Source organism: Athene cunicularia (assembly GCF_003259725.1).
Source record: "Athene cunicularia isolate RWA chromosome 17 unlocalized genomic scaffold, athCun1 chr17_part1, whole genome shotgun sequence".
Taxonomy (NCBI): domain Eukaryota; kingdom Metazoa; phylum Chordata; class Aves; order Strigiformes; family Strigidae; genus Athene; species Athene cunicularia.
In genome coordinates, this window is record NW_020799122.1 from 1,002,338 (window position 1) to 1,029,756 (window position 27,419).

The 27,419-nt window shown below is 43.4% G+C and overlaps 1 protein-coding gene across 5 annotated transcripts in view; it reads right to left on the reverse strand.

The window, feature by feature from the left end:
- Positions 1–433: 433 nt before the first annotated feature.
- The window catches only part of SCAI (suppressor of cancer cell invasion), a 38,216-nt gene continuing 11,230 nt past the window's right edge, over positions 434–27,419 (reverse strand). For 4 of the 5 annotated variants that reach the window (XM_026860296.1, XM_026860297.1, XM_026860295.1 and 1 more), the window contains 15 exons: positions 24,010–24,105; positions 23,279–23,365; positions 22,605–22,703; positions 21,170–21,266; positions 19,649–19,747; positions 19,294–19,446; positions 18,369–18,470; positions 17,509–17,610; positions 15,833–15,911; positions 13,612–13,711; positions 13,046–13,127; positions 8,145–8,217; positions 6,494–6,667; positions 6,182–6,282; positions 4,395–5,091 (listed from right to left, as the gene is read on the reverse strand). In XM_026860296.1, the coding sequence (XP_026716097.1) occupies positions 4,942–5,091; positions 6,182–6,282; positions 6,494–6,667; positions 8,145–8,217; positions 13,046–13,127; positions 13,612–13,711; positions 15,833–15,911; positions 17,509–17,610; positions 18,369–18,470; positions 19,294–19,446; positions 19,649–19,747; positions 21,170–21,266; positions 22,605–22,703; positions 23,279–23,365; positions 24,010–24,105 (1,594 nt within the window). In that variant the 3' untranslated portion in view covers positions 4,395–4,941. Of the gene's footprint in view, positions 5,092–6,181; positions 6,283–6,493; positions 6,668–8,144; positions 8,218–13,045; positions 13,128–13,611; positions 13,712–15,832; positions 15,912–17,508; positions 17,611–18,368; positions 18,471–19,293; positions 19,447–19,648; positions 19,748–21,169; positions 21,267–22,604; positions 22,704–23,278; positions 23,366–24,009; positions 24,106–27,419 lie in introns of all 5 variants that reach the window. The other variant, XM_026860293.1, reaches the window with a different exon arrangement.

Here is a 27,419-nt window from a genome sequence, read left to right on the forward strand (position 1 = left end):
CCCAACAAGCCACTTACAGCTGAGAAGTGATAATAAACACATGCCACGAGAAATCTGCAAAGTCAGTGGGGCAGATACTCCCACCAGGCTTCTATTCTTGAAGGAGCAGCTGCTGTTTCTGGATCTGGTGCGACCTGCACTGCTCAGGGGCTCCTTTGGGCCAGCCAGTGGCACTGAAGTCTGCTCAATGTGAATGAAACCAGGATCTCTAAGAGCAGAACATCTATGTGTGCTTCTGGCACATTAATAAGTCAACAGGAACTCAGAGATGCCCCTTAATCCCCCCAAAGATTTGTTAAATTCAGAAATCTTGAACTAAATCTCCTCTGGTTTGGAGGGGGGGAAAAAAAAAAAAAAAAAGTGGTTTACTTCCACTCCTAAATATAAAGCAGATCCTTGTGTCTGATGTGTTTCTCCTCTGCTCTGCCTGTGGACATCCAGATCTTCAAAGCACTTGCGATACATTTGGTCACAGAAACAGTATTGCTCTAAAAGTCAGAAGCAGTAAAACTGCACGAGAGCCACCTCAGGAATGTACAATCTCTGCTCTGGAGATCTTCGCCCCTGTCCTCTGCGCCAGTGTCCCTCACACGGTGGCTGGCTGCCCCCAGTCTAAATGTTACCGACTGGCACAGAGCAGTTTTCAGCTCTGTAGAACAGATTTTTTTCCCTTTCTATAAGATTCCTCTTGCTGTCTAGTGTCTGCAGAGCTGCCTCGGGCCCAGGAGCAGCAGCAGCTGCCGCCAGCTCCCGACACCCAGCAGCTGCTTAACGTGGGACGGGCTCTGCCACTGCTACCACTGGTGAGCTGTAGTCAGAACAGTTACTGAAGAACCTAACACAGATAAAACTTTTACAAAAGCCTCAAGACAAAAAAAAAAAAAAAAAAATTGTTCAGACAGATTCCAAGCTCTTTAGCTTCCAGGAAAAAGCAGACTTGAAGCACAGCATGGAGTCACAGCACAAGGCGGCGGCGGGGCAGGGGAGGAACTTCACAACAGCACCCAGGGATGGATCGTGGAGCAGAACTTTCATCCCCTCCTTAGAGGAAAAGCCTGACCAGAGCTACTGAAGTTGTAGCTTTTGAAGATGATTATTTGAAACCCAATTTCCCCTCCTCTATTTCCTCTGAGCCTTAAAGGACATTGCTGCACGTCTCCCTGGGGAAGAGTCTGGAGGGGTTTAGTAAGTCCTGACTTGACAGATATTATTCTGATGAACTTCACAAACAAACCGTCCTGACACTTCTCACGAAACCACTCCAGGGAGCAAATCTGGTTTGCACAGCTTGGAGAAGTTTAGCTTGTGCATGAAGCAAAATGACACATTGCATCCCAAGAGTAATTAAACCCCAGAGCATTAAGGACCCATAACCCTGTACTCCCCCATCGTTATTTTGAGAAGTCAAAGGGGAAAGAACAAAAGGCGACAGCAGTAACTTGGCTGGATGTCGTGCAGCCAGTTGGAGCAGGAGCACAAACAGGTGCCTGCTGGGGGAGCAGGATTCACCCCCCCCGCGTGCAGGAGGTGGGGAGCGGGGCAGAAGTCATCCAGCGAGGACACGTTCACCCCAGCTCCTACAGAATTTACCCCTTTAATTCAGTATTGCCTGGTGGTGGCAAGTCTACCCCGCTAACACAAACAGTAAAGATATATGGAGAAGGGGAGAGCGAGACAAGAGGAAAGGCAGCAGGCCTGAGAAGAAAAGCATTTGTTCTCTTCTCACTAAAAATGATTCAGTCTTTGCTCTCCTTCCACACTTGAGGACTGCTAGATACATTAACCAGGTTTTTCTTCAGTACATACAAGCATACATTGAGAAGGTACCTACGACCATAGCACACAGCACACAGTAGCACAAGTTTAGAATGACTTAGTAAGTTCAAACAAGACAAGCTTTTACTTGGAGGGGAAAATATCAATATTTTCATCTTGAATGCACTTGCTTTAGGTGGGAAGGGAGGGGGCTGGCTCAAGATCCAAGACCTCATCCTATCTACAGCGAGAGCAGACGGAGGGAATTGGCCTTTTGCTTAGCAAGTACAATTCCGTACTCCTACTGACACAACAGGAGTGAAATCTTTATCTTTGACAGTCCCTGCCAGCAGCGTACCTCCTGCACAAAAGCTCAGTAGGTGAGAATGAGGGACCTCAAAAATGAATTTTTGACTTGGACAGTCACCACACGTTCAACTTCTGAACTAATTTTCAAGGCCTTATATTCTCCCACATTCTAGCTTCTTCGGGGTTTTTGTTTTGTTTTGTTTTTTTGAAAAGTGTGTTCTCCTCTGATTAGATCAAGCTTAGTAACAAGCAACAGAACCTCCTCTTAGGGCTGCAAAGTGGACTAGAAGCCCCTCAGATCACAAGCAAGGGCTGGGTCCACCAACGCTTTCCCAGTCAGTCAACAAGCAACATCCCACAGAGGTTCACCAGCCCACGCTCCTGTGCTCAGAAATAGCATACTCTTTTCCAGATAGACAGAACCAAAATGAGAACAGCTTCAGCAAAGCAAAAGAGCTACAGCAAAACGAAAGCATTTGGTTGGAAAACTAAATTCCCCTTTTCCATGCAAGTTGAACGCTGCTGGTGGAGGAGCAGCAGGCAGGGCGAGAGAGAACCCACCTCTCCCTTGCTGCTGCACGAAAGGCTTTCTGTATCTTCAGCTTCTACGTACAATCCCGTGTTTTAATAACCGGGCACCTCCTACCAGAACAAAAGGCAGGTCATCAGCTTCACAGTTAAGAACACATAAATCCTACCACTGTAACACATACAGGAGTACTCATTCCCCTTGCTAGCTAACGCCTCCTGTACCTGCAGTCAGTTAATGAATTACCTCAAGGTCCCAGTGTGAGTCCCTGGAAACAGCACGTTACAGTGGCAGAAGAGCCATAACCTTTACTACAACCACTAATGATCTGCAACACCTTGTGGAATGCCCCTAAATTGGCGTATGTGTGTATATATAAATTTTGTATATAGACATTGCACTGTTTCATTCTTTTTTAATACATATACAAGTACCTATACATATATACATATTTACAATTTACACCAGCCAGTAGATGTATGCGTATTGTACATATACACACAGACGCCTAGAATACACATGCACACACACAAACACACACTCTTCAAAATAAACTCCACGTCCCAGGTAACGAAGTCCTGCCACAGTCCAAAGAAGAGCAGCACCAAGTGGTGGGGGCTCAACAGACCAGCTTCAAGACTGCTTAGAACAAACACTAGCATTCACAGAGTTTTTTGTTTTGTTTTGTTTTTACACTTGGGAAATGAAAGAATGGATGGTGTAAACCTCAGCCCAGCTCCAGAGAACCTTCATGCAAACTTCCCGGCTACACCCCAGCGATTCTCGCTGTTCCGTCCTGCTCTCCTCAGCTGACGGGGCTCTGTCCGTGCTGCCCCCCCGCTGCCTAGAGCACACCTCCCACGGTGGCACTCACACGGGCCTGCCGCGACACCGCGGGAGTCACCGAGTTCTGCACTTTTGTCACCTAAAACAGAGGCGTGGCCGGGGTTCAACATCAAAGTGCCGATCAGACTTGTCCTTTCCCTTCTTGTCTAGCAGCCCATGGAACAGAGACAACGGACCTTTTCATTTAACAGTTTAAAATATTTTCGTTTCCTTCTTGCTCCCACCTTCACTGTCAGGAGTTGCAAGAGTTCCTCCAGCTCCGCAAGGCCGGCAGGACAGCCCAGGCGAGTCGGCAGGTGCCTTCCCCAGCGGCACCTTCTCCAGCACGGGCCTGGGCAGAGGCCGCACCCCGGAGTGCGGGAGCCCGCTGTGCTGCCCCACGTCATACAGCCCCTCGGCTTCACCAGTTCAAAGACGGGACTGGGACGGGATGGAGGGTGTGCAAAATGGTAACGGGGCTTTACAGCAGCACCCACTTTGTTGAACCTGCAAGAGGAGCATCAGCATCTCTCCTCGGGCACAGGGATGCAGCACAGACGGGTCAGGTAAGTGAGTGACAGGAGGGGCTCATGCTCGGCACTACAGGGGCCGGTCTCTCAGCTCCTGTCAGGGACTGGTACACTGGGAGCCACACATTCCATCCACACACGGAAAGGAGGGGTGGCACCTGCAGGAAACGTAAAGAGTTTCTGTCTAGTACCTCAAAATGAAGAATGCCCCCTCCTCCTGGAAAATCGTGGCAGCAGTACGAACAGCAAGATGACCCACATTACAGTGAGAGATGGGGGCTAGTTTTCTTAGTTTGGTAATTTGGTAATCTGCTAACCATCTACCCAATCAAGCTGAGTGGAAATCGTCTCCTTGGCCAGCAGTACAAAGTTTTATATATAAAATTGCTGTGTCAAATTTGTAAGGAGCATTAAGTATCTTTACAACTTCACTTCAAACCCACTGCTCCAAATGCAACTTAACTGTCCACAGTTTTGTCTACTTACTTGCCTAAGACTGAAAAAATATATTTGTTATGAAGGACTCTGTTTTATTGCTTATTGTTGGTTTGCACTGTGTGGTTCCATCTTTACCATTTCAAATCCAGACTCTTTGGGGATAAAATATTGGTTTTCTATTGATTTTTTTTTTTCCAATTTCTTAAAATTGTATAAAAATAAAGGATTTCCACAAATGTGGGCTAAAGGTAACCAATAATACTTCTATGCTTAGGATCAGCTGTTGGAAATGTGGTTGACAGCCACAAGACCAGAAATAAACCTCTCGTGATTCTTTAGTTTAACATTTAAAAGACACGAAAACTTCTGCTTATAAAATTGACCCCATACAGAATGGAACAGCTAAACTAACAGCTGTTTATTATTACTTTTTAAAATAATGGTCCTAAATTTAAAAATAAAATCAAGTACTTCCTTTTATGATTTTCACATTATAAAACTGCACCATTCAAAATCTGTGGCCAGGGAAACCCCTTTGCAGTAAGACAGTTTCTTTTAATAGTCATCGAGGGTGTTTTCCAGGAAAACATTCCTGACATCCAGTATGGAAGCCAGCTCCAAAATGTGCTTTTGGAGGTGAGGGTTCTCCACCGTCTCATCTCTTGGCAGCTGAGGATAAGATTCGGGATAATTTCGAGTCTCCTGCTAGATGACAGTGAAAACAAAGAGAATCAGACATTCATTTATTTTTACACCCTTTATGAAGAAGATTGCAAAAAGCCAATTTCACCTAAGAGGTATCCTAATCTGTTTAGCATGCCACAGAGAGAGAAAATATTCTAGCGTTTTCAGTCTTCCCTTTGCATTGACTCAGAGACGGTCAGAGTGGCAACACAAATGCTCATTCATCTAAGATGGTTAATAATATGTTCACAGAAGCCTCGCAAGAAAAAAAACACCACCAAAAAAAGACAAAAAGACTTCACATATACTTACCTACTAGGCTGGAGTTCATTTCTTGAAATTACAGACACGTAAGCATCTCCAGTGGGAGATTCATCTCATCCTAAAACAAGTGCCTCAGACGCTGGGGGCAGGTCTCTCCCCACTGACAGAAGACCTGCTTCTTTCCCCGGAATCAGGGCAGCCTAGGTAGGTGACTGAGGCCTGGGAACCTACGAGATGTCTGCAGCTAGGCAAGATGAATTCTGTACCTTCCTGTGCTTCAACTTCTATTTTTTTTTATGGAGCAGGCCGTTTACATGCCAACACTCGCATATATAAAATGGTGTAGATCCAGAAGCAGACGTCACTGTTGGCACAGCATTAACCAACAGGGAGGGAAAATACCATCTTCCTGTTTAGCTTATTCATTTACACTTCAAAGACCTTTCAAAATCCATTCACACTAGAATACACTTCAGCAATAACATTCCACTCCTCCCCGCTTCCTCTTACATTCTTGTTCTACACCTTCTTAGTTGTGTAGAAATAATAATCTTGAATTATTAAGAGGAATTTTTTTAGCAGACGAGGCTGTTCAGAGTGACATAAACGAGTGTGTCTGCTACTTATGTGGAGGAATAAGGCTTCGGGGAGCCAAAGGCTTCAACGCCTTTGGAGAGATACAAAGGCACAGACTCAGTGCAAGCTGCAGGCATTAGCACGTGAGCATCAGTTATCTTTCTGAAGTCACAGTGATACACTTAGCCCTAAGACCCTTCCATCCTGAGGCAGTGCAGTTCTACATGCACTGGACTGCTGCTCTCACAAAGGGAGAGATATCCCTGCGTACCCGGAAAATTTTGTGCATCCTCATAGTAGCCGAACAGAAGATAAATCTTGTTAGAAGCAAGCGAAGAAATTCATCCCCAAAAAATTGAAGAAAGGACTGATCTGTAGAGAAGGCAAAGAAAACTCAGTTTAGAAAGAGTTAAAGAATTAAAAATAAAGAAAAAAAAAAAAAAGGAGACTTGGGGGAAAGCACTATGAATTCTCGTGGATTTCCCTTATTCACTCTTCTGCCCCTTGGAAAGGCTGAGCAAGAAAAACCAGCACGTGCTCCAGCAGCATGCTAGGGATGAGCTGTGCACCTCCAGGCACGTACCTATGGATCGGGAGTGGGTCAGCAGCTGGGCAATATCTCGGTTGATTTTTCTAAGGTAATCTTGACACTTCTCCCACAATCCTCTGCGCATGCTTGATAATCCAGAGACAAACAGGAATGCCATTAAAGGATTGTTCAGAAAGAGTGTGAAGAGGCTACCCCGCTGAGACTGATCTAAAAAAAATAAATCAATAGACAAAAGAGATACATTTGGCACATGAAACAGAAAAGCTGTCCCTGCCACAGAATGAAGTCGCTCACCCACTCAATTCTGTAACAGAGGAGCTACTTCTCTGTGTTAGTTACATCTTCTCTCCTCTGGTGGCAGATCTGCTCTCCAGGTGGTGCAATGACTAGCAGTAAAGGCTCACTGGAGATGTGCATGAACACCAGGAGAAATGAGACTGTCTTATGGATTGTGGGAGGCTCTTCATTTTGAGCACATAACTTGAACACAAAAATCGTAACTGAAACGACTGATAGACTGATTATAAATCCTAAAGAGAAGCATTAAACATGGACATTTGTACGCCATTCAAAAAAAACAGGTAGTTAAACCTATACAGCCCCCCCCCCCACAGTTGCCTTTCTGTTGGGCATCCCAATATCCTAAACCCCACTTACTACACGCAGTCCGGCATGATAGAGAGGCCCAAGCCTCATCCCAGTCAAAACGGAAAGCAACGCCCAGCAGACGATGTGCCCAGACAGTCAGGCTCCTCAGCAGCAAGGATTCAAGGCTTACTGACTTGTCTGGGTGCATTCTGGGGTTCTCAGGAGGGGGGCACACGGCACGCCTGGTGCAACGCCGTGCCGACAGCTACAAGGTCCCTGCACGGCAGCAAGACTTTCCTGACTGGTCTATCAATAGAAGCATCCAGTAATTTACAAAGTTAGTTCTGTTTTTCAGAATTTCTGTTTAAAGAGGATTCAGTATTACAGCACTTAATTTCTACTTAACTTTCAGCTAAATAACAGGAATAGTTTCAAAGCAAGTGAGAAGCTTCTGCTTCCTGCACACCGTCATGGTACCTGTCTAACAGCACTGCATGTGGCCTCTGCACTTGTCTTCGTGATGGGGAATAACCTTAACATGGCAAATTCCAGGGAGAAAGTCCGGAACGATTTATATTTATAGCAGTCACAAGGAGTGAAGAATATAAGGTTTCATTGCTGTTCCTACTATAAACACACCTTCCCAGGCCATACAAAGCCAATGGCTTTCCTTAACTTACCTTCCAAAATCAGAACAAGATCTGAGAAGATTTTGCTCTACAGCTGGCATGTAAAGGCTGATACCTCAGCTGACTCTGCTCACTTTCCGGGACTAATAAAGCTACCCAAAATGCTCATCATCATCATCGTCATCATCCCAGCACCGGGCTGGCAATTTTCTGAGTCTCTGTGTAGGAGAGACTTTGCCTCCTAGCACTTGCTGAAGCTATATGTAGAAATAGCATCATTGTTAGAGTAAATTATTTGCCATAAACAGTAACTAAACTTTATCACACTACTTCAGGGAACGTTAGTCTGATTTAGGGATGACATGGTGATGAAAAGCTATCTTCTCCTGAAGAATCTAAGTTATATTTGTTTGGGACAGATATGTGATCCAACTGCAACTTGTTAGGAAATGCAACGCTACACGTACCTTGTAACGCTTTTGGATATGCTGTTGGAGAAAGCAAGCACACCAATGGTTGTCCAAATAAGTTTGTGAAATTCTGTAACAGATAAGAATTTTGAAGTATTGATGGTCACTTTGCTTGCTTTTGAACAGTCAGCAGGTCAAGGGTACAAAGACTATTAGTGACAGAGAACACACTAATGCCCGTCCCACAGTTCAGCATTGGCAGTAAGTTGACTTACTCATAGATCACAGCACAGAAAGAATATAACCCGTTACATTTTAAAGGAATTATAATTCTCTCGTTTCACTGCTACTAATAACAGACACTAATTTAATGGAAATATGGCTTTCAGTAGTAATACATTACTTGGAAAAAAAAATGTTCTGCGGTAAAAACGAAAGCCATTGGCTTTTGGGTCAAAATAGATCCAGCACTTCTCCTCAATACCAACTAAGCTTTCCAGTCAAAGTCATTTCTTTCCCCTTTTCTTTCCAGCAGGAGGAACTATTTCTGATGAAGCAGAAGAGCCCACTGGAGAAAAGTTTAAAAGTAAGTTTCCTTTAAGCAAGCATGTCATAACCTTTTCATCTGCTATACTGAACCCTCATTTTACAATACTCATTTCTTGCACCTTTCACCAGCACCTTAAATATTGCCTAAGTGTCCTGTTGCACCAGAATTTCTCCAGAAACCTCAAATGACATCGTTGTCCAGTTTCACCAACATTTACCTGATGACAGTCCTACTGTGTATCTGTCTCATAGGTATACTGATTGGTAATCACCAAGAATAAAAAAATAAAATCATTTACACAATCTCATTAGCTGCCAAACGTCTCTCCAAAACTTTCTTCAAGCTTTCTTAAGCTTACTTAAAACTGAAAGCCATGGAAAATATAAATGCTTAAGCTTACTTAAAACTGAAAGCCATGGAAAATATAAATGATCATGCCTGCATCCTGTCAGAGCACACACTCAAACCATGCATCCCGAGCACGAGTGCAAGACAGATTATATTCTTAAAATTGGCAGGTTACAAATGCAAGGTATACATCACCACAAGTATTTGCTTGTGTAGAATCATCAAAAAGCTCATTTTTTTTAATTCCTTCTGGCTTCTGCTTAATTCAAATGGAACTTTCCCTTCCGGACAGTATATTTCAATTAAATTAGTTTCCCTGAATTGATTTAACCTAAGTCTGCTAAATACTAAAGACAGTAATCTAGTCTAATCAAAATAAAACATTTCCCATATCTGACAGAGTGCTGACTAGTCCTAAAAACCCTTCTGTTTCATTAAGAGCCCAAGGAGGTTTATGATGCTAGATACTAAGGTTTGGTCTCTAACAGAGAAACAACGACTGTTAGCACGAAGACAGTTAAGTGCAGGCGAACCTGGTAATTAGTAAAACTGTACTACAAAGAAACACTGAAAAGTCCAGAGAGAGTCACCCAGACATTGCCTGTTTGAACTGAATACACACCGGCAGGTGACACATTCGAGTTACGTGTTTGCTTAGTCTTCATGAGTGGATTCCCACGTGGAATTGTACCTCGTGTCCCCCAGCTAGAGACCAAAGCAGACTTTCTGTAACTCCATCAGTAAAGATGACAATGCAATTAAACACTGCCTCCAGGCATAAAGCAAAGCCACAGGCCACTCGTATATCTGAGGAAAGGTAGTACTCACTGACAGTATCTGAGATCATTCTGGGCTCTGTCCCAGCAGGGATTAAGTCAACACAGCTAGCAAGTCCTGCAAAGGGGAGAGACTACACGGTTTAACCCAGAATGTGCTCTCTGGAAGGCAGCCGCTCGTGCCAGGCGCTGCACCCAGACTGCAGGACCGGGAGGACAAGACTCGCAAGCTTCCAGGTGCCTGTCTCAGCTCTTGCCCAGACACAACTGCTACCACAGCCCAAGCAAACACCAGGATTCACTCACCACCCCCTCTCCACTCCCCATTTCCACAGAACAGGGCTGTGGGCACACATGCCACAACGGGGCAGGAGCGCGGTACAGCCGCGGCTTGGAGCAGGGGACTGCGAAGCGCACCAGAACCTGCCCTGCCGTCCCGATGTTGGGAGGAGTACTGCATAAGGAATGTCCCTTCAGCGCATGGACAACTCCAAAAAGGGTAAAACACGTCTTTGTTTCAAAGCTGACCCTGGTTTTTTACTTCCAAGTTTTCCAAGAGAAGTGAAATGCATGTCATATACATATCGCTCCAAAAAAGAAGTACCCATCATCTCCAACAGAAGTCACCTCACATGTAAACTCTATTAAGCCAAGTATTTATACCACATCAGTGACAAAGGCCTTGTGTTCTTACCGGCCGGAGGTTTTGGTTTGTTTTTTTAAGACTTTGCATTTGATCATAATCTTTGACAACCACAGCTACAAGAAGATACTGATTTAAAAATATTATTTCATCCACATATACACTGGTAAGCTTCAAGAACACAGCCATCTATATTTAAATGGAAGTGTTAAAAAAAAAATAAAAATCACGGCTTTAAGTAGATATGCTCGACTTGCAGTTATCTTCCACTTTCAGCTAAATATATAGGGGAGGAAGCTGTTCAAGTGCCGCTGATTTGACAAACTGGCAAGTCACTTCCTGGCAGGACTTACTTTCAGTCATCACCATTTAAGCCCTCCAGAGAGAGGGAGAGGATGAGAATGCATGCAGGGGAGCAGAAATGGGCTGTAGAAAAAGATGTGTGAGCAGTTGCTGTTCCTGCCAGTATTGCTGGCAGTGACATTTAAATGTCAGGATAGCTACTGTCCTATCGGAAAAAAATCAGAGCAGCCATGTGGAAAAAAAAGTCAGTACGTTGACTTCAACTTCTCACACAATTGCACAGAACCTCCTTTGTGCCAGTGCTTGAGCCTGTAAAGCACCTCACAACCCCCGGAGGGTAGTCCCAGGACAGCACTACCAGTATTTTGTGGCGACAAGGAACCAAGCACGCCAGCGCGCACAGAACGGTGACAGAGAGGCCCTGACCGAAAATCCTGCGACTGAGAGCTCTGCCATCCACCTTCAGCCAAAACCAACAGACCTCAACACATCCACCTCCCCAGGTTCAATGGCAATGGATTGTGAAGGTGAATGCGAGTTCTCCAGTGCCAAACGTATTTTTTTTTTAAATAGAGGTCCATGCTCTTTCTTTTTTCTCTTCATTCTCTGTGTAGATTCCTCACAATTGCGCCCACACGATTCTGATCTGGGTCAGAGCTCCTAGCAGCTACTTCCATAATCCTGTCCTGAAATACTTCCAAAACTCCCATTTCTGTACTCCTTACAGACAGGCAGTTGGACTTCTCTCACACCAGCTGCTCCGTGTGTTTAACAGACAGAGCACTGCCGTATTTTACACTACTGACGGTCAGTTCACTGCAGAACAAGGGGAAGAAATTAAATGGAGGCTACAGGGTTTTGCTTACCGTGTGCCCACAAAATCTAAAGAAAATCATTTAAATGTAATGCAAAAGGCAAACTCTACTCTGAACACCTGACAGTTATTCTCGCAGGAGCTACAAATCTACATGTGGGAATCCATCACCTCAGAATTTGCTCTAAGCTGTGCCCAGAACCCTGGTACGTCCAGAGCTGTGTGTGACCTGGCATCACCAGGAATCCCCCTCTCTTACAGAGCTGATCCACTTGACATCTTTCAGCAATTCTACTAGAGGGGAAGGGTGTAGAAAAAACAAACCAAACCAAAAAACCAAACCGAAGCCATACTTTTTCCCCCAGAAACAAAGCCAAACCTATGAAATCCTCATTTTCTCAAAAGGATGAGCAAATCATTCTAATTGTGTTTCCCTCCCTTTAAATGGAGAAGGGGACGTAACAAAAAGCAGATTTGCACTGAAAGCTAGCGTGGTGAAGTTAAATGCAGCAGTCTTTAAAAAGCCCTTTGAAATGCTTTACTATACAACAAACCAAAAACCCTACAGAGAGGCCAGATCATTAAGTCTGCCAGGTGAGAGTTCCCTGGCTCAATCCAGAAGTACCCTGAATCATACTGATCACTGGTTTAGTACCTCTCGTCGGCCAACAAATGCCTTTAAAACAAATGCCACAGCCTGTGGGTACTGAACAAGTTCATCTGGCCACTAGACGTCCCTAGCCGTCCTCCGGAGCGCAGCTGCGAACGTTCGCTTCCCTCACTGCACATAATGGAGCTATAAAAAGGAAGACACAAGGAAGTGGCACTTTCCCCAGATATAGCACATTCTTAATATCCCATTCATGAACAAAATAAATGTCGTAACACTATCCAGATTCAACTGCCAGCTGAGATTGAAAATGCCTGCTTCTGTATTACCCGAACTGCCGACTCCCAAAGGTGATTTGGCCTGGAGTAATTGTACTGAAAGTCCAGAGCACCCTTGGAAGGAGGCCCATTGTCCAAGCACACACCGCTCTACAGTAACACAGGATGCTAATTTGAGTCTTGTATTTCCTTGGTTCAGATACTTTTCAGACACAGACACCCCGTGTTTTATAAGATCAGGCTCAATGCTTTGACTCCTTTCGGTTGCATAAAAGCAACTGAGTGTTGGATGACTGGAAAAAAAAAAAGCAGATTAGTTATCTCCCTCCCCCATGCACACACACCAAGATTTGTCTTTGGTATATAACAAAAATAAACCTCCCACCAGAGACCTTGGAAATCTTGAACCTTTTTTCCCTCCAGGAGGATTTATTACTTTCCAATGAGCGGCTGTTCATGTGCTTCTCCTTCTTGTTCCTATTCATAGGATCAGATCCTGACTAGCATGCACAACCTCAAAAGAAAAGAAAGACTGAATACAAACTGTTTAAAAAAAAATAGCCTGTTAAAAGCGTAAGCTAACTAGGGGTTGACACTGTATCCTATCATACAAGTAGCTGCCTTGAGGAGCCTTACCTTATAGGCGACACTGTTTGAAGAGTCCACGATGATAAACAGGGGCTTTCTTGTGAAAGGGTAGAGATCTCCAGGGTGAAGACTGAAAAGAGAAAGGGACGCTTCACAGAGCACTGGAAATGCTGCGAAGCCGTGACAGCGCGCGAGCTGCTCGGGCACACAACTGCCCACGTCCAGAGAGAAAGCAAGCAGCTTCCCCCCTGCCACCGTCCTCAGGCTCATCCTTGGAGAGCAACTGCAAAACTCATTTGATATTCTCTGTAATAGGGGCTACTGGACTTCCTATTAGTTCTTTCCCAGCAGGAGATGTTTAGCTTCTTGAGAAGTCACCCACCACTAATCTGAAGTTTTCCAGTAATAAAGAATTTATGTTAAGTCACCATAATACTTTTTGAGTGTTTAAATCATGATTTACCGTGGCATATTCATTGCTAATTTTTCAACCAAGCCAATCTACGTTAGGATGTCCTGCACTGAAGAGTTTGAACTCAAGAGGCTGCGATGCCTTTTCCTCTATTAAAGACAAATTGGCTGGACTTTGCCACTGTCACGCTGAGGGAGCTTACCAGTGCATCTCCTTGTAAGATTGGTTTCGCTTGTGGATAGCGTCCCCATTTATAATGTCCCGGTTACTATTTGTCAGAACACCACCAAAATCATACGGACCTACACATGGCAAAAAGAAAGCTAAAATTAGCAGAGGCAACTCACCTCTGTTATGGGTTTAATGATTATGTGAAAGGGAAGAAGCAACCACAAATCCCAGAAAACCAAGTGAATCTGAACTACTGCAGTCGTAAGGAGGGCATGGAGGAACGTGGAGACTTTATTAACTACATGTTCTATCAATTTTCAGTAGCTTCAGCATCTATCACATAGAAGCAAGCAATGCAACTTCGCAACTTCTAATTTATTTAGACACTATTTATCCACAAACGTAACACGAAAGGTCCAAACGCTGGCTCTTATTACACTACACAGCCAAAAGACTAAAACCCATTACACGTTTCATATAAGAAAAATCAATACCTTTGTAAAATTACTGTATGAGCTAGCATATTCTAGATGCAGATTTTGATCAAAAAATAAGGCTAAATCAATTGAATCCCCTGTAGCCTCTCTGAACATATATAATACTATCATCTGCAGCTATAACACTGCAAAGGGGAGAAGAGAGAGCTCAGAGAACGAATATGCTCCTAGAAAGGACAAAACAGTTTTAACCAGATTTCAAATCTGCAGCAGAAGTTTATTTTTTAGGATTTCAAATACAGAATTCACCATTTTTACAGGCACATGACCTGGACTCGTGTTCCAAAGGCAAGCTGAAGAAATATTCTGCTAGGTTTGCACAACTGAGCTACCCACCTAACTGCTTGATGGAGGGCAAAGCTGAAAGTAATAGCTATAAAAAATATCAAATCCTACACAAAAAAAAGTGCTAGAGATACGAGGAAATATTTCTGCCATTAATATGGGTATGAAATGTCACCAACATCAGTAAAATAAAGTATTAGGATCTCCTCATTCTGTATCCATTTGCAGAGTTGGTTGACCCATATTTGGCCACCAAACAGAATTTTTTCAGGTTTGGATACATAAGACATCTTTCCATTTTAAGGAAAGCTTTGGGAATACAAAATCGGGAACAGAACACGCAGTAATTTAGCACTGTTACAAATGTCTCACGTGATCTGTCAAGCACAAACGGCTTACAGGCAATAAAGGGTGCAACTTGAGGCTGCTCTCCCTTTTAATAAGGTAGAACTTTTTGGTCTGTGCAGACTACCACCACCTTATTAAAAGAATGCAGTTGTAATGGGATTCATTTAATGAAAACCGAAGCCTGACTATGCAGCTCTTCAGATGACAGAGCCTGGATGCCCCCACAGTAAGGTATTAAGCTGAAACAATACATGCAGGGAAGTGGACATACCACAGGCTTTAAAGAACACGCTTCAGTTAGAACCTATCACCAAGTTGCAGCAAAAAGTAAAATGTTAAAAGCATTAAAAAAAAAAAAAAATCACTGCCACAATCCAAAGCTGACAGGGATTTTTTTTTTCCTTTAACATTTTAAGAGCTCTATAAATCATGCACTGAGATGAACAAGGCATGCATCTTATAAAGGAATGCAAGTCTCATACAGATGAGGCGTGTACAATATTTAGGATGTTAAAAACTTTTTGATTTCCCTTGAATTACATAAACAGATCTTTTATCTGTGTTTACTTCAGCCAACCAGTTTTCAGCTTTTAGATTGCAGCTGCATCCAAATATTCTGCTAGGTTGCAAAGAACAGGAGGATGAGGTGAGGGGAATTGTCAGAAATCATGAGAAGGGCTTGAATTGTCAGGTTAACAAGCGTGCAAATACAACAGTCCCTGCAGACGCTTCAGCCCTTTCACCGCCCATCTCCTGACCATACGTCCTCACAGTACTGGAGACTGGAAAGAATCACAAAGTGCCATTGAGCCATTTTATTATCTTTGTACTGATGCATCAACTGAGCCATGTGATCTTCAAATTGGTGAAGCTTTTAATACTTCAGATGCATCAAATACTGGATATGTCCTTTGAAAAGGTCTCAGGTTAATGCACACTAATTAAAACACGGGGAATTAACTACCGTTTGTGGGGAAAAAAGGCTATCTTACTAAGTAGACAGGAGAATAAAATTGACTTGTCTTTTTAAAGGAGCTTTGTGACATCTTTCTTGGTCACTTGTCCTGGAACATAAAGAGAATTCAAGCCCTGTTCATGACAGGGAGCATTCCTTTATTGTACCTTCACTATCCGAACGACCTGATGGAAACACGCCCGTGGCAGACAAGTAAATCAGCAGTACACTGTTTGCAGGCAGCTCCTGAAATTCAAACAAAGAGAAGAGAGGAAAGGGAAGAAATGTGTAAGTTTACTTCACTATTCAATCACCACCTTCATAAATACATCGTCATTTAAGGTTGTGCTACTCCTGCTTCTGGCTTCCCTTCGCTCTGTTCTTCATAGGTGCACGAACCCTTCCCCACCACACACACCCTTTCAAATGGGTGAGTACACAGACAAAAAGGTCAACTGATGATATGTTCATACTTTTTTTTTTTTTTCCACACAGCCCTCTACGCTGATATTAGAGGTTCAAGCAGCACTAAAACAGCATCTGCCTCCACAGACTCTTACTACCTGAGCCAGGCCTGAGGCTTTCCGAGGTATGGAAACCAAAAGCTGCCAAGATCCATGCAGAGCCTAAACCCAAACAATTCAGGATCCTAAAGGAAGTTCTTTGTTTCCAAATACCCCAGAGCCTGCAACGTCCGTCTCTTCCTCCTGACCTTTCTCAGCTGGACAACAAGCAGAACACATCCAGGTTTCTTATAGACCTGTAAAAGAAATCTGTTCCACCTTCCCAATGGGCTGTCTGCAGGAGGAGACAGACGCTTGTAATTTCTGCAAAAGTATGCAGGCACCCAAAATTCTAAGTAGGAAGGGTGGGCCTCCTTCACCTCACCAGCTGTTTCTCTACAGTTGTTTCTTGAAACAAACTGAAACTTATTCATTCATGGGACTCATATTCTGGTTTTACTACTAAAATCCCAAGTTGCTGCCTTGTACAGTCATAATTAAGCATAACGAGCCCAGCAACTTTATTAAATTAAAACAAGCACAGCAACTGTACTAAAAAAAAGTCTAGAAATGTACAGATTACTTACATGGAAGAGAGCACTGGGTAACAAATTAAGACAGGCAGATAAAAATACAGTGCGTGCGGGAGAGAGAGAGATACAATTCAAATGGGACACAGAACTGGAGACCTTGCAGGTACGCAGTGCTTCAGAGCAACAGTTTCTTGGCATACTTCCCTGATTCTGGATTGCGTTTGGCACAACAGGAAGCAGAAGAATACTCTTAAGATTCTTCTGTTCTCCAGATCTCTCATCTCAAAAAATATTTCCTATATAATATATATATATATATAGGAAATAGATAAACTTTATGTAGGAAACTATATATAAACAGAAATATCTGTACTATATGCACGCATACCTACACTCGCACAAATAAAGTTACTGGATAAGATTAAATCACATGCAATCCCTTGAGGCCCTCCGCAGCAGTGCCACACACCAGGCTGGCACTGGGAGTTGTCCAGGCTTCGCCCTGACGACGGCTGTGTCTCAGCAATGCTATAACAACTGCTGTCTAACAGCAAGCTGGGTTTCTGTCTTACACTGAATTTTTTTTCTTTCCCTTAACAGCAGTCCAACAGATTTGCCTTTATTACACAAATTACACGTATCTATAACATTTCCATCCTCTCTGAAGATCATACTGAGCATTTTAAGAAGGCCAAAAAGGATTAATTATCTTGAAGTATAAAAGATTATCTCAACCACATTTTATTCAGTGTCACATACCATTCTGGATATTTTTCTATTACAAATAAATTCACCAATTTCACAAACCTTAAATGATGCTGCTAAGAATGTATACAGCTGGCTAAAAGTGGGTTTATAAAGTAGATATTTATGGGGGTTTTCCCGCCTGGCTGGTTTCTCTGTTGATTCCTGTTAAAAAAAACAAAACACAACATCAAAAAACCCCAACAACCATACATTACCAAAGCAGTTTCATAACCCTCTAAATTTCTATTTATTAGAATGTTCATCTTCAACATACTTCCCACACAAATGGTCTGCCATTTCCTACTACACAGCAAAGCAAGATGCAGTATTTGAACCAGAACTTTACATTACCCCTCATTTAAATGTTACCTAAATCTTCCCTACTCTTTAAAGCATCACCCCAAAGTGAAAAAATTCACTCCTCAATTAAATAAATGAAAATCTACATAGTTCCTTCTGCCTCCAGATAAAATATTTTTTATGCTTTCTCTGAAGGGGATATTTAACTTTCAGCAAGTTGATCAACTTCTCTGGCTGCATGACTACTAGAGTGAAAACTAAGGAAGGGGTGAGTGTATCTGGGCAGGACAAGCTGGGCCCCTTCAGAAGGGCCCTGGCTAAACCAGTGTAAACCCTTTGTGAAATTATGCTCAAATATTCGTTTCTGCTAGTTTTTCACTACTGAAGGTTTGCTAAGGAAAAAAAAAAAGAAAGGGGGAACAAAAAAATAAGACATTATTTGGATCAAACTCCACAGATCTGAGCTACTCTTCACTAACTTCTAGTAAGAGTTACACCAGTTTTACTAACCTGCTCTGCACAGCGACAATACTGAAAGGCACCATTTAAAATAAAACAAGCAGAGAAAAAAAATCCCAGTTAAGGTCTGTTGCCAGGTTTGTCACTGAAATGGAACTTACCTGCATTCCAGGTTTGTTCATTTGTGATGCTAAATTCATTGGTTCCCTTTCAAGTGCTTGTAGCATTCGGAACATATCAATTGTTAATTCACTGAACTTGACCTGCAAAAGAGTCAGAGTTTATTCTGCCAGACAGAGATTAAACAGTTTCTTTGGAATTATCCAGGTAAGAGATTCAGCTGCATACCAGACAGACCATTGCCTGTCTCTCAGGGATCTGTCAGTGTCATCTGTGGATCTCTAAAGAGCTGTGAATGACTTTTAGGAGAGCTCACAGAGGACAGTCTATTTACCACTGGTCTACCAGGCCCACTCACTGCAGTGCAGAGCCCTGCTTCGCAAATTAGACTCTTCTGGGGTGTTTACAAATCGAGTGCTGAAATCACTACGTACTATGCATTTAGGCAAAACATGAAAAAGATGAACTGTTGTTTAGATACAGCTCCCTTGCTTACCCGAAAAAAGAGCTCAGAGAGGAGTTGTGAAGTCCGTACAACTTCACTATCATCAGCAGCTAAAAACCACGATCTTGAATGTCTTTTGAAACTCCTTCCTGTTGCAACTGAAGTTGCACCAAGCTGGAGCTTGTCATGTGAATGCCCGAAGAGTCAAGCTTTTTCTAGACATAACCCAGAGGCCTCTCATGCTTCAATGATGTTAAGAACAATTCAGTATATGAAAATCAATTGTATCTACTTAATTGACATGATGAATATAAGCAATAAGGGGTCAGTACCACAGGGCCAATATCTAACATTTCATTTTTAGCTCTTATTTCTGAGAGCCTCCTCTTCCTGCTGCCACTGCAAACATCACAATCGATATATTTTAATGTTTGCCTCTATTGGAATCTCTGTTGTACGATCAGATGGGAAGGACTCTGAACTCCAAAGATACAAACCCAAGTCCCCAGAATTTCTTTTACCTGGTTGTTGCAGTTCCCAATAATCAGCGCATCTGCAAGAGCAAGCTGTCCCACTATCATTCCTTGCTCTAGCAACGGAGCTCCTGTTTCAGAAAGCCTGTTAGAGGTGATTACAATGGTGTTGTCATCATTTAAAACCATGACAGGGTCTGCCTAAAAAAACCAACCAGAATAAATCAGGAATTCAAGAAAACATACAGATTTGCAGTCAGAGAGAAGTCCAACAGTCTTGTCACAGTAAACATTTCACACACCTGCCCGCCACATGGAGGTGGTGCTACAAGAACACTTCAGTGAACAAGTCAGAAAAATGTTACTTTTAAACTAACAACTAAAAGGGAATGGTATTTCTCACCTCAATAAATGCTGCCACTTCCTGAAGAACCAGGTTCCACTCCACCTGATCTTCAGTATTAAAACGATGAGTGTAGTCTTCAATCTCATCTGACAGCTCCTGATGTAAGAAGTTCAAAGACAGACATAGTCACTTCTTAAACTGAGAGCTTAACAGGCAGGCAGTAACTTTACAATTTGGTTAGCTGTGGTGGCCTTTAAGAATAATTAAAAAAAAAAAAATTACTTGAGAACATATGCAGCACACTTATGACTAACATGCCAGCCAAAACGCGCTCTTTCAGGAGACAGAATGCCAATGTTACACTGAGTTTTGGCAATGCAAAGTGTCTTTTAAGTAGGTCCAAATGCAAAGAATATCTGGAGTTAAGTATAACTATCCCACTCACATACAGCTATGTCACCGGTTATTACCATAAGCTATGGATACCAAGAACTCACATTTCAGCTTACAAGTAACTTTAAATACATTGTGAAAGTGAATGGTTTGGCTTTTTTAGCTGCTACTAAGCTAAGCTAGCAGTTCAAGTAAGCTTAGACACAAAGACAGTGATGCAACCTACACAAAACTGTCAATACCAGAAGCTGCTCGCAGCAAGGTTGTTGGGGGGCTTGGAAAGCATATGCTGTCAGGAGACGCGTGCTGTTCCTTTGTTGTAGTCAAAGGGTACCTCCCTATCCAGGCTGCAGCTACTGGAATATTGTCACTTGGTGTTCAAACAACGCTATCAAATCATTTGAGCTTAGAGTGTCATTATTAAATGTCTGCCTCACAGAAGATATTTACCACGTTGGATGCCAGATACACTGGAAAAGCAATGATCGGCATTGGCCTGTACTCTATTTGTTGTACCTAGACTTGTGTTTACAGGCATTCAGTGCTTCACTCCCACAGCAGAGGCATATGCAGATCCAGCCTCTCCAATTTCATAGTAATATCGACATCATTTAGCAAGGCTTAGTTTTGATGGGTCTCTGAAAGGTGCAAAATGTATTCAGGATGCGTTCTAGACATGGGACGGAGCCATAGCGGTTTGGAAGGGAAGAGAAATAAGCTCAACACCAAACTAGGAGACGCTGGCTTTCCAAGCAACAGCGTGTCAGGAAGACTTGCCGGGGGAGACTCCACTGATGCCTTAAACCCACCACAGGAATGAAGAGGAACTCTGAGTTATCAGATGATCCCCACATTTTCAGATGAATAACACACATCTTACAGTTAATGCGTAACTAACTATGTAAATTTGTAAAGTTTTTCACAAGCCAAATGTTCACACTGTACTGAATCTTCCCATAGCTCTAGCCATGTTTCTTCCTTCCTTCTGTGGCATCCAACAGCACAATCAAATAAATGAGGAAGAAAAATTTAAAAGCTATGCTGTAGCAACAGCTAATATCATAGACCTAATGAGCGGTATTTCAACTGAAATAGGCTATATTATGGATTCCTTAACCAGGAGAAAATCCCTGAATAACAAGACACGTCCCACCCCTTAGCACCTTTATCCTCATTTTAACATACCTTTACCAGGTCCTTTACAACATCCATTTTGTTGAGCAAGAGACAAACCACTATAAACCTTGCATAGTAACGCAGCTTCTTAACGACTAATTCAGGCCTAAACACAACAACAAAAACACCACAGGCAAATTTGAGATTAAAATAGAACACAGGTAGGCAACAGGAGTAAGGGAGAGGATGAATATAAGACCAGAGCAAGGCTGAACAGGCCACAGATTAAGAATTCTAACTGAATTAATGTGGAGATCAATAGCTACCCGGCTGCTTAGAGATTTATTTCAAGTTGAGTACAGGGACATAAAATATACATCAAGAAAGCCCCAGCCTCCCCCTTCCCCACGGTCTCCTTACATGAGGACAGGCATGGGAGTCAGACAGAACTGCTGGCTCTTCAAACCCTCTGACAGTTCATGGGCACATCTGACCCCACCGCACCGCATGATAATCACAGCTGGCTCAGAGTTCCCCCACCTGGGACAACTTAAGAGATCTGCAAGTCAGCCAGCCCATAACTACTCATCCATTTCTAAGATCTTCTGACAGCATCTAGAAACATGCTTGGTCAATCCTACCTTGCTGAAACAGCTCATGCACTCAGACTGAAATGGAGAGATTTTTAGGAGAGAAGATGATAGGATCAACAGATATCAGAACAGAGCAGGGAAACTTTCATCTGTTTGTGGCACACAGGCGCATTCAGACATCAGCAGGACTAGAGACGTGCAATCAGTTCAAGTCCAGAGATCCTTAAAGGCTTGGCAGGAAAATCCCTAACTAACCTTCTGTATTTACCTTGTGATGACTTCAGATCATTTCTTCTTCAGCTTTAATGATAAATATATATAATAAACCCTGGTTTACTGGCTACAATGTAAGACCAGGATCCAGAACTGAGTTTTCTACCTATTCCTATTTATATCTATGTTCTTTGGCAGGCAGCACCTTTTCTGCACTGTCACAACACAGCCCTGCTTTGAGTGTACCTTTCTGAGTAAAGTGTCTTAAAAGGAAGATGTTCTGCCTCCTGAAGCTCTTGGACCTCGTCCCAGTCAGTTACAGAGGGCTGTTGTACTGCAGTACTAACTGGTGTCCCCCTGAGAAGCCTGATAAGAATCAAACGGGTTCCTCTGCTTCAGCCCAGCCAGCCCATCTTCCAGCCACAGCACGTTCGGTCCCAGCACTGATACTGCTCATGAGTCAAAATGACAGAACTTCGGGGCCAATAGCCAGGACCAGATAACAGAATATTCTCCCAGTCATACAGCAAAGCTGTTATTTATTATACAGAGGTTTTTAATCATGGCAGGAGGATTAAAAGAAACTTCCTTGAACAACCCTGATTTTATCCCAGTTATGCCCCTACAGATCATAGCGACTTGCTGCTTTCATACACCGCTCTAGTCTTGAAAAAACAAGGGCATTCATTGAGACATACCTGTCTTCTTTGTTGACTTGGGAGTAGTATGACCTCTGCCTAATTGCTGAATAGAAGGAGAAAGCTTCATTCAGATAGCTGGTTTCTGAAGTGCGCAAGCTGCAGAGGAAGAATCAGATTAGCTCCCTGCTTCAGATGGAAATCCATGCCAAACCCTCCCTTCCTGCCCCCTCAACCATCTTGTGCATCAATGGCAAAACTCCCTCCTCAAGTAACGTTGTATGAAAGCCAGACTCTCATTCTTTGTGCCTGCTGGGAAGACAGATTTCAGAGCTTGGATTCCATCTCAGATAACAATCAGATCTGCCCATCTTGTACCCATATGTACAGGTGACAGGTTAAGTAAAAAGTTGCAAGGAGCATTAAGCTCCCAAACTTGTAAATCACAATTTGGCACAAGAGTGAAATGCAGCACGCACAGAAGGCCCAGAGACACTTTTGAGGTAGGAAGCAAGTCCCGAGGCAGTGCCGCCGTGACCAGCAGCGTGGTACCAGGCTCACAGGTGCTGTTCTCTGCAGCAGCCCCACGCAGTCCCAGGGGCCGGCTCACTCGGAAATGGGCATCACGACTCAGCTGATAGCCCGACTTCTCCTGACTGCGCATCCGGATGTTTGCCATGGAGCTGTCACTAACGCTGCATTCCCCTACTGAATCCTTTTCTGTGCTTACTTACTAATAATGGTAATAGAGCTGCCCAATCTTGGAAGCAATTTCCCCAATTTGCCACCGCTTCAACCCATACCGATTGTCCAATACTTGTCTATTTCGCAAGAGAGAAAAGAAAGATTAAAAGGCATTCCAGAATTTCTCAGAACATCACACCAGACAAGACAAAGAGCCACTGTAGGGCCAAATTCAGCTTTCATTACTGGTGTGGCATTCCCATTAGCAGTCCCTCACAGAGCCAACAGCACTGCGCACACACACACACACACACCCCCCCCCCAGAACAAGGACCATTTATCTTGCATAAACTTGCGAGAGCTAGACATAAGTATGTTGCACAAAATACACATAACAAAAGGTCACAACTTCCCAGGAGAACACTCAGACTACGCAGCCAATGTAAGGTGTGAAAGATCAGAGCCCACGCTGCAGCAAGACGCTTCACACCATTCCAGATGGGTTCTGCACTGCAGAAGCCATCGGCCCAGCCTCTCCTTGGGAATATATTAAAGCAACATGCATTCAAGTGGAGCCAAAGGTTTTGTTAAAAAAGTCACACTGAAAATTCTTCAACATTTTAATTCATTAGACTGTGAGCACTACAGGAAGTGACTATTCCCTCCCTTCATGCTTGAATAACACAGCGAAATCTCAAACTTAACCGGGGGCCCTAGGCATACCAGAGATTAAAGTTGTGCTTAAATCCATGGAACACAGCTGCCTACAACATTCCCTTACCGATGTTGCTGTTGAAACTTCCAGAGTTTGGTGTAAACGTCAAATGTTCGCCCAAAATAGGACTGCCACTGCTTTTGCCCATATTGAGGTAAATCCCTGCAACAGACAAGTGACAAATGCAGAGTTAGGGAGCAGATTCCAGTCAGCCCCGCATGCAGGCAGCGTAGTTGTGTCAACGACAGAAGAGTTTTGCCCAGAATTGACTTGAAATGCTTTATAGCTCTGCCTGCACCCAGAACTACAAGAACCATGATTCCTGTAGTTTCTCAAAACCTGTTCTTACTGGAATCCCCAAGGAAATCCTGTTTAGCTTGCAGGCAGTACATATGTCATGACATACAGTCAAGATATGACTGTAGTATCCCTAAAAACGTGCCACAAGCCAGATAGCACAGTCACTTAACGTGTACAAAAAAAGGCTGTGTATGCAAATACATGAGAAAGAAGCATGTATTGGGGACAGTGCTGTCTCCTAATTATTGCTTCCTACTTTCAGACAAATTCTCTAGTCACTTTTCAAATGCAAAAGGATTGACGTTAGTGTTAATAAAGGCCCCGTGCGTTCTGTGAATCCTCCAAGTGACCGCCTACATTTAATCACTGTCTGGGGACACAGAGAGCCAATGTCTCAAACTGCCTGAGCCCTGCAGGTTCCACACGAGAAAGGACAAAGCTCTATCATCAAACTGAAGGTGTGCAGCTTAACCATAAGCTTTTGAAGTAAAACTTTTCCCCACTAAGACAATAACTTGGCCTTCAAATGCAAGAACTGCGATTCAATCACTTATTCAAAGAAGAGCAGAATTATTCCAGTGTCTATCACCAGGCAATAGCCACAATCCTCAATGTCCTACCCGAGAGCACTTGTCCAGCAGCAGACTGAGTCCCCCTGCACAGACCCCTTACGAAAGGCTGACCCCCCCTCCCCAAAAGATTCAACAAGATGGGACCTGTCCAACAGCTTCTACCAGTTATACAGGTAGGCATTCGCTTTTAAGTTAGTTATGAAACATACGGTATATTAACAGTGCAGTTATATGGCATTTCTTATGAACACATGACACACTGCGCACACGAGCCCGTTCCCTCCAGATGTGCCTGGGATTCTGGAATGGCCACTCAACACACAGAATAGCAGCCGACGGAAGCAGCGCTCTCCCTGAGAGAGTTAACGTGAGTCAAGTGACTGGGTATGTGCAAAAACATCGGTATTTATGGACAAATACAGTCTGATGGGCAAAAAGGAATCCATGCGCTCTAACCCCTGCAAACACATCTTTATCTAGGTTCCTCAATATTAAAAGGTCCTTAACGGCATCAGAACAGACTGACAAATAATCACTCCACATCAGAAATGACCAAGTTCCTACGTGCATTTTTCAACAGGTGATTGAAAACATCTTACCATCTTGCTCAAAGAGAAGTCATTTTATGGATATATGCACAGGAAGCTAAATTGGACTCTTATATCATACTAAAAAAATCCCTACCCAAGAGCAAGCAGAATAATCTAATGGAAATTAGTTCATTTAGACTAATTTAGACTGATATTTCTAGCTAGCTTTCATTAAGGAAATAATCTCTTAAATGGCTGAGGCTGTCCCCTGTGTTTCAGAAACAGACACTGTAACGCCACACACAAATCAGCTGTGGAAATGTCACCGGGCCAAGCGAGCGTACGGGTGCTCAGCGCTAACGTTCCCTGGGTCAGGCGACATCATCACTGCGACGTTCCTCGCCCTCTAATTCCCAGTTAGTGACATGGCAGAACCTGAGGTCCTCTGGTTTTCCTACAGTCTCCAGTGCTGTAAGAGGAGTCAGTTCAACTCTGCTTTCGCACCTCCACTCCATTTCCATGCCGTGACAGTATTTCCCTCCACCCCACAACTATGATGTAGTCCTGAGGATTTTAGCTCGAAAGGTTTGTGCTCTCAATCCTCATAGAAGGCTGTCACCTGGGAGTTACTTGAATCTTGGAACAAATGAAACAGAGAAGACCAGAAACCCTCAGTCTCGCTGAGCGCGTTGCCTACAAACCTATAGTGAAGCCGATTCAGAGGTGGTGAACAACCTCCTTCAAGACGGCATCATCTTTCATTTGATTCAAGAATGATTTCTTCAGGGAATGCTCTCTCAAATCACGGTGCTGGTTAACATACCACCCAGCACCTCAGTCTTCAGGAGACGAGCACAGAAAAGCAGCATATTCCACTTCCAAGCCTGGGAGGTCGAGACTGAGGGAAACAGCACCTTCTGGAAACCAAGCCATGTCCTCTGGAGGAGTAAGACAAGGAAAGCAGAACACTACGATTTCCAGAGCAGCGTACTGGCACATTTCTGCTAACTGTAATTGCTTTAACAGCACCCTAGGTAGAAAAGGAAATTAATATTCCTTTGCTCATCAGCCAACTGTACTTCCCACACAGCTTGAAGGGGCCTAGCTTAGTTACTGCATGTAAGAGGAATCTGTTATCAGCTATGACTCTTACCAGCCTGAAAAAACCATTCCAGTACTTGCTGCTGCTGTTCTATGAAGATGCCAAAAGAATCTGGGCATGATTTTACCAAAAAATAAAAAAATAAAAAAATCATACCCTTAAACTTGCAATTGGCTGCTCAACATCTTGGAACATATTTTGGTGTAGGGAGGGGTAAACAGGAGTATAAACATATGCTGCAGGGCACCGACATCTTCATCCAAATATAGCCTGATACAAGCACATGCAAAAGCATTTACTGCGATGAATGATTCATGACTTTCTATTGTTGCAATAGATGTTAGGCATTTTAGCTAAACAAAAGAAATTAAGAAGCTGTCCAAATACATGGCTAAGATAAACTGCAGGCTTTGATATAGCAAGATGTAGTGTTAAATTAGCACATCCACAAGATTCAATTTAAAAAAATTTAAAAGTGAATATAAAGCAACACTAAAACTGATAATTAAAAAAATAAAAATCAAAATCAAAGTTCCCTGGCACTAACTTAAAAAAATGACTGAATTAGCAAGTTGACTCAAAGAACCCTCCCAGCAGTAAACTGGGCTTTTGGGCCAAGTTGCTTCGGCCATTTGAGCAAAGGTCTGACACAAGGAAACAGGCTAACATACCCCTCCTCGCTCAAGCACCGAGAAGCGGGTAGGTGCACAAAGGAAGACATAAGCAGGCAAGGGTTTGCTGATCATGCTTACGGCCAAGTCCCCCCTCAGGAAGCCAGTGCACCCTTCACACCTCGCCTGCCACCTTCCCTCGAGCACCCCTGCTGCCCCCCGACTCCGGGCCCTGCTCCGAGCCAGCCCCAGCATTCTTACAACGCCTAGTTCAATCACTTGTGCTGCACTAGCTTTGGAAGTATGAGAACGGGGGCACTTTGAGAGGCGTCTGCGGGCGCGGCGTCCGCGCGCTGGGGCG